The following is a 6,587-nucleotide window of genomic DNA, read 5'->3' as shown; positions in this document are numbered from 1 at the left end:
TGTTTCTCTGTTTTGTTCTGTTACCGTTACTGGATGGACATTATGGGACAGACTCAGACTACTCCTCTAAGTATTATGATTGATCACTTTAAGGATGTGAGGGGAAGAGCTAACAACCTCAGTGTGGAAGTCTGAAAGGGTCCGTGGCAGTTTTTTTGTTCTAACGAGTGGCCAACTTTCAATGTTGGATGGCCACCAGAGGGGACCTTCGACCTCCCTACCATCCACCAAATCAGGAGTATCATCTCTCGGCCTAAGACGGGCCATCTTGATCAGCTCCCTTACATTATCACTTGTCAGGACCTTGTAGAAGACCCACCCTCTTGGCTTAAGCCCTTCCTAGCCCTGCTCCCTCCAGAGCCAAAACCCATTCTTGCTTTGCCGGGGACAAAGAAGAAGAAAAGTCTTACCCAGCCTTCAGCACCCCTCTACCCTGTTCTACAAGGGGAGACTGAAGAAGAATTAATTTTTCCTCCCCCATATAACCCCTCTAGGATGCTGGAAGAACACCATCCTCCCCCTCCGGGGGAGGCAGACGCTGTTCTGAGAGCGGGAGGCGGAAACTCTCCAGTGGGAAGCCCGCCCTTTACCAGACAAAGGGCTCAGAGGGAGCAATCCGCCTCTGCCACCAACTCCACTATTCTGCCCCTGCGAGCCACCGGACCCCCAGACGCGGAGGGGAATCAGCCCCATCACTATTGGCCTTTCGCCACTAATGACCTCTACAATTGGAAAGCTCAGAATCCTAAGTTTTCCAAGAAACCGGCAGGGCTTATTGATTTATTAGACTCTGTTCTTTTTACCCATCAGCCCACGTGGGACGATTGCCAGCAGCTTTTGCAGGTCCTGTTCACAACTGAAGAAAGAGAAAGAATCCTCAATGGGGCCTGAAAACTAGTTCCGGGCACAGACAGGAATCCCACCACCAACCAGGCTCAGATAGATGCCTCCTTCCCCTTAAGTCGGCCCCAGTGGGATTTCAACACGGCAGAAGGTAAGGAGAGGCTCCGGGTCTACCGCCAGACTCTAATGGGGGGTCTCCGAATGGCTGCTAGAAAGCCAACCAATTTGGCCAAGGTAGGAAATGTACAACAGGGAAAAGATGAATCTCCGGCTGCCTTTTTAGAATGGATCATGGAGGCATTCCGTACCTATACCCCCATGGATCCAGAGGCTCCGGAAAGTAAGGCAGCTGTTATCATGGCCTTTGTAAACCAATCGGCCATAGACATTAGGAGAAAATTACAGAAAATAGATAGACTAGGAGAAAAAAGTCTGCAGGACTTACTGGTGGTAGCCGAAAAGGTATATAATAACCAGGAGCCTCCTGAGGACAAGCAGGGTCGCGCCATGGCGGCTGCCAGCAGTAAGCAGACTCGAGACCCGGCCAGAATACTACTAGCTACCACTGCTGACTTCCCTGAGGAACGAGACCGCCGTCTCCGGCAGCTGGCAGACGATGCAAGAAAAGGTAAAGGAACCACCAAGGGGGGAAAGCAGAGGCTGCAGAAGGATCAGTGCGCATACTGCAAGGAGATAGGGCATTGGGCCCGAGATTGTCCAAAAAGGGCCAGTGGGAAGGGAAGCAAGACTGATCCAGTAAAAGTCCTAAAGTTAGATGAACTAAGTGATTAGGGGAGTTGGGGTTCGGACCCTGTCCCCGAACCCAGGGTAACTCTTAAAGTGGAGGGGACCCCTGTTGACTTCCTTGTCGACACCAGAGCACAACATTCGGTCCTCCACACCCCACAAGGAAAACTAGCCAGCAAGAAGTCCTGGGTACAAGGGGCAACTGGTATGAGCCAGTATTCATGGACTACCCAAAGAACAGTAGATTTGGGGACAGGCCTGGTATCCCACTCCTTTATGGTAATACCAGAATGCCCCTACCCGCTGTTAGGATGGGACTTACTGACCAAGATTGGAGCTCAGATAACTTTCAGACAAAGGGGGCCTCAGGTCACCAATGGCAAGGGCCACCCCATCCAGGTCCTGACCATGAAACTGGAGGATGAATACCGCCTCCACCAGGAGGCACTCCCGAGAGAGGATAATACAGACAGATGGCTACAAGAATTCCCCTCGGTTTGGGCAGAGATGGGGGCAATAGGACTAGCCACTCATAGGACCCCAGTCCTGGTAGAGCTCAAGCCAGGAGACAGTCCGGTAAGGATCAAACAATACCCCATGTCTCAGGAGGCCCGGAAGGGGATCCAGCCACACATCCGGAGACTACGAAGCCGAGGGGTACTAGTTCCTTGCCAGTCTCCCTGGAACACCCCCCTACTGCCAGTCAAAAAGCCTCACACAAATGACTACTGACCAGTACAAGACCTCCGGGAAGTAAATAAGAGGGTCACGGACATACACCCAACTGTTCCCAACCCATATACTCTCTTGAGCTCCTTGGCACCTTCCAGGGTCTGGTATACTGTACTAGATTTAAAGGACGCTTTCTTCAGTCTGCTGCTGGCACCTCAGAGCCAACCCTTGTTTGCCTTCGAGTGGCATGATCCAGAGGAGGGCTACAGTGGGCAACTCACCTGCACACGGCTACCTCAGGGATTCAAAAATTTGCCCACCATCTTTGACGAGGCACTACATGAGGACCTGGGTGAGTACAGAAGGGAGCACCCTGGCCTCACCCTCCTACAGTACGTAGATGACATCCTGATTGCTGCCAACACGGCCAAAGACTGTGAGTGAGGGACCCAGGACCTGCTGGCTACCCTGGGGGCCTTAGGGTACCAGGCATCTGCGAAGAAGGCTCAGATATGCAGGGAGAGGGTAAGTTACCTGGGATATATCCTGGAGGGCGGACAGCAGCGGTTATCAGATGCCAGAAAAGAAACTGTCCTAAAGATCCCTACTCCCACCTCCCGAAGAGAAGTGAGGGAATTCCTAGGATCAGCCGGCTACTGCCGCCTCTGGGTTCCAGGTTTTGCTGAGATTGCCAGGCCCTTATATGAAACTACCAAAGAGGGGAAAACATTTAAATGGGCTGAAAAAGAAGAAACTGCCTTTAATCAGTTAAAAAAGGCCCTCCTAAGTGCCCCAGTCCTGGGCCTACCAGACATTACGAAGCCCTTCTACCTCTTTGTAGACGAACATAAGGGAATAGCAAAACGGGTTCTAACTCAAGCCTTAGGCCCCTGGAACCGCCCAGTGGCTTACCTGTCCAAGAAACTAGACCCAGTGGCTGCCGGCTGGCCGCCATGCCTAAGAATTATTGTGGCGACAGCACTCCTAGTCAAGGATGCAGACAGACTGACCCTAGGACAGGAGATCTGGATCACGACCCCACACACCATTGAAGGGGTCCTGAAACAGCCTCCTGATAGATGGATGAGCAACACACGTGTGACTCATTACCAGAGCCTCCTACTCAACCCTCCACGAGTGCGGTTCCACCCCAGTGCAGCCCTCAATCCTGCAACCCTGCTGCCTGACCCTGACCTAGGTGCTCCACTACATGACTGTGGGGGAATCCTGGAACAAGTACATGGATTCCGGACAGACCTGACCGACCGGCCCCTCCCCGATGCCAAGGCTACTTGGTTCACTGATGGCAGCAGCTTTGTGCAAGACGGACACAGGTATGCAGGTGCAGCGGTGGTCACCGAAACGGACATGGGCGGAGGCTCTACCCTCCAGAACATCAGCCCAGCGAGCAGAGCTTATAGCCCTCACCAAGGCGCTGATGCTGGGAGCTGGAAAATGGCTTAACATCTACACAGACAGCCGTTATGCGTTTGGCACAGCTCATATTCATGGGTCAATTTATCAGGAGAGGGGGTTACTGACAGCAGAAGGACAGACTATAAAAAATAAGCAGGAGATACTTAACCTGCTTACGGCCTTATGGCTTCCTGCCAAGCTAGCCATTATCCACTGCCAAGGGCACCAAAAAGCTGATAATCCAGTAGCTAGAGGTAATCAAAAGGCTGACCAGGCAGCCAAGGCAGTAGCCCTTACTTCAGTCCCCACCATGACCATACAACTACTGGACCCGGGAGACCCAGTTTTACCAGACCTGCCCAAATACTCCCAGGAGGAGTTACAGCATATCAAGAAACTCCCCATGGCCCAGGAGATAAAGGGATGGTGGTATACACCTAACAAGGAGCTCGTGCTGCCAGACCGGCTCAGAGTCTCAATATTAGAGCACATGCATCGGTCTACTCACATGGGGGCCCAAAAATTAAAAGACTTAATCCGACATGCCAGAATCAAGATTCACCAACAGGACACCAAAATAGAGCAAGTTGTATCTGCCTGCAAGACCTGCCAACTCACCAATGCGAGGGCCACATCAAATAAAAAAGGAACAAGGCTCAGAGGCACCAGACCGGGAGCCCAATGGGAAGTCAACTTCACTGAAGTCAAACCAGGAAAGTATGGTTATAAATATCTTTTAGTATTTACAGACACCTTCTCTGGCTGGGTGGAGGCATACCCAACCAAGTATGAAACGGCTCAGACGGTGGCTAAGAAGCTACTAGAAGATATCTTACCCAGGTATGGTTTTCCTGCCATGGTAGGATCAGACAATGGACCAGCTTTTATCTCACAGGTAACACAGGCAGTAGCCAAGGCGGTGGGGGCAAACTGGAAATTACATTGTGCTTATAGGCCCCAGAGCTCAGGACTGGTAGAAAGAATGAATAGAACCCTAAAAGAGACCCTTACCAAATTAACCATGGAGACTGGCGGGGACTGGGTGACTCTCCTACCGTACGCCCTTTACCGGGTTAGAAACACTCCTTACACTCTGGGTTTTACTCCCTACGAGATCATGTTTGGCAGGCCACCCCCTGTTATTCCCAGCCTTCGAGCTGAACTTATTGCTGAGTTTAAAGATCAAGAACTTTTTCTTTCCTTGAGGGGGCTCCAGAGGGTGCACGAGGACATTTGGCCGCGCCTCCGTGCCATCTACGAGGCTGGCCCGACCCTGACACCTCATCAGTACAGGCCGGGAGACTGGGTCTACATCAAGAGGCACCACCGAGAGACCCTTGAGCCGCGCTGGAAGGGACCCTACATCGTGGTGCTGACAACCCCCACCGCTCTCAAAGTAGACGGCATCGCGACCTGGGTCCATCACACCCACGCTCGGCCAGCAGACCCCTCCTCGATCCGGAAGGACGTTGTCACACGATGGGCCATCAGTCGGGACCAACACAACCCGCTCAAGCTCAAGCTACAGCGCATTCGACCTACCTAATATTGGTAACTCTGTTAACTCTGCTTGTCATTGCTCATGCTGCCGGGAGTCCCCACGCCCCCCAAACCATCACCTGGCAGATCATAGACACCAGCTTGGGGACAATACTTAATCAGACCTCCCAGAACCACCCCAGGGACACTTGCTTCCCAGAACTTTGTGTAAACCTCCAAACTCTGTTCCCCTTGTCACCATAAATGCAGCCGGTCCCATGATTGGGTCCGTAAGCTACATGACAAGAGGGGAATGAAAGGGCAGGCCTACGCCGGCCGACTCCATCTTGTTCTGTGTCCTTCACCTTGACCACACCTCCTCCCCTTGAGCAACCCCCCCCTCCACCTGCCTAACAGGACTCGGACCCTTCCCCAGCCAATCTGCTGAGGCCACTGCCATTACCTCACCAACTACCCCTAGGCCCCAATAAAGCCTTTGTCCTTTTGAAACTCGCTCTCTCTCCCCGGTATCTCATCGGTGCAGGTAGGGGGTTGAGCTCGAGCTAGCTCGAATAAAGGCTCTTTTGCTTTTGCATCAGACTCGGCTCCCTAGTGGTCTTTGGGGATCACGAATTCTGGGCATAACAAGGCTGGGTTATTAAAATCCTTCTTTATTTAACATTTTATAGATGTTTTTGTTTTTTATATGCTTGTGCACATTTCATATCAAGATTTTTAAAATAAATTTAATATTGCTGCTATTATTACTGGGACTTTTCCTCTATTATGGTTTCTAAATGCTTTTGTTGGCATGTATGAATTATAATAATTTTTGTAAATTTATGATTTCTTTCTGGCTATATTTTAAAATATTTATAATTCTAGGTGATTTTTAGTTATCTCATTGCGTTTTCAAGGCATAAAATTACTCTATCTGTGAATAATAATGTGTTTGTTGCTTCATTTCTGAAAGTGTACCTGTTAATTCCTAGCTAGACTTTCTAGAATCACATCAACTAACAGGAATGATAAAAGGCATCTCTATTGCTGGTATATATGAAAGCTGATTTTAATGGAAATTTGTTTCCTGTTTCATTATAAAGTATAACACTGGCAGTTTATTATAGGTGTTTCATTTAGGAAACAAGTAATAGAAAACTCGACTAAACTGGTTTGAATAATAAGACAATTTTCACCTCATAAATGAAAAGTTAGAGGTAGGACAGGCAGGAGCTAGCCATGGCACAATACCGTCCTTAAGGACCAGTCTTTCTGGTATTGTCCTTGAATTTGGCTTCATAATAGGATGGCTACAGCAATTCAGGTTGCCACATCCAGTAAAATATCCAAAAGAAAAAAAAAAAAAAAAAAAAACAACTGTAGATTCCTGAGTCCCTTTCCTAGGAGTGAGAACACTTCATAGAAGTCCT

General features: G+C 49.9%; 1 protein-coding gene across 1 annotated transcript; it reads left to right on the top strand.

The window, feature by feature from the left end:
- The first annotated feature begins 472 nt into the window (after positions 1-472).
- LOC131502507 (uncharacterized) lies at positions 473-5,607 on the top strand. The gene is given in 3 exon segments (XM_058713279.1): positions 473-3,620; positions 3,622-4,021; positions 4,094-5,607. Coding segments are annotated over 3 exon segments (4,656 nt in total). The 5' UTR covers positions 473-495; the 3' UTR covers positions 5,225-5,607.
- The last annotated feature ends 980 nt before the right edge of the window (positions 5,608-6,587 follow it).

This window comes from Neofelis nebulosa, chromosome X (assembly GCF_028018385.1).
Source record: "Neofelis nebulosa isolate mNeoNeb1 chromosome X, mNeoNeb1.pri, whole genome shotgun sequence".
Taxonomy (NCBI): domain Eukaryota; kingdom Metazoa; phylum Chordata; class Mammalia; order Carnivora; family Felidae; genus Neofelis; species Neofelis nebulosa.
Note: the sequence above shows the minus strand (reverse complement) of the source record. Positions and strands in the feature narration are given on the sequence as shown.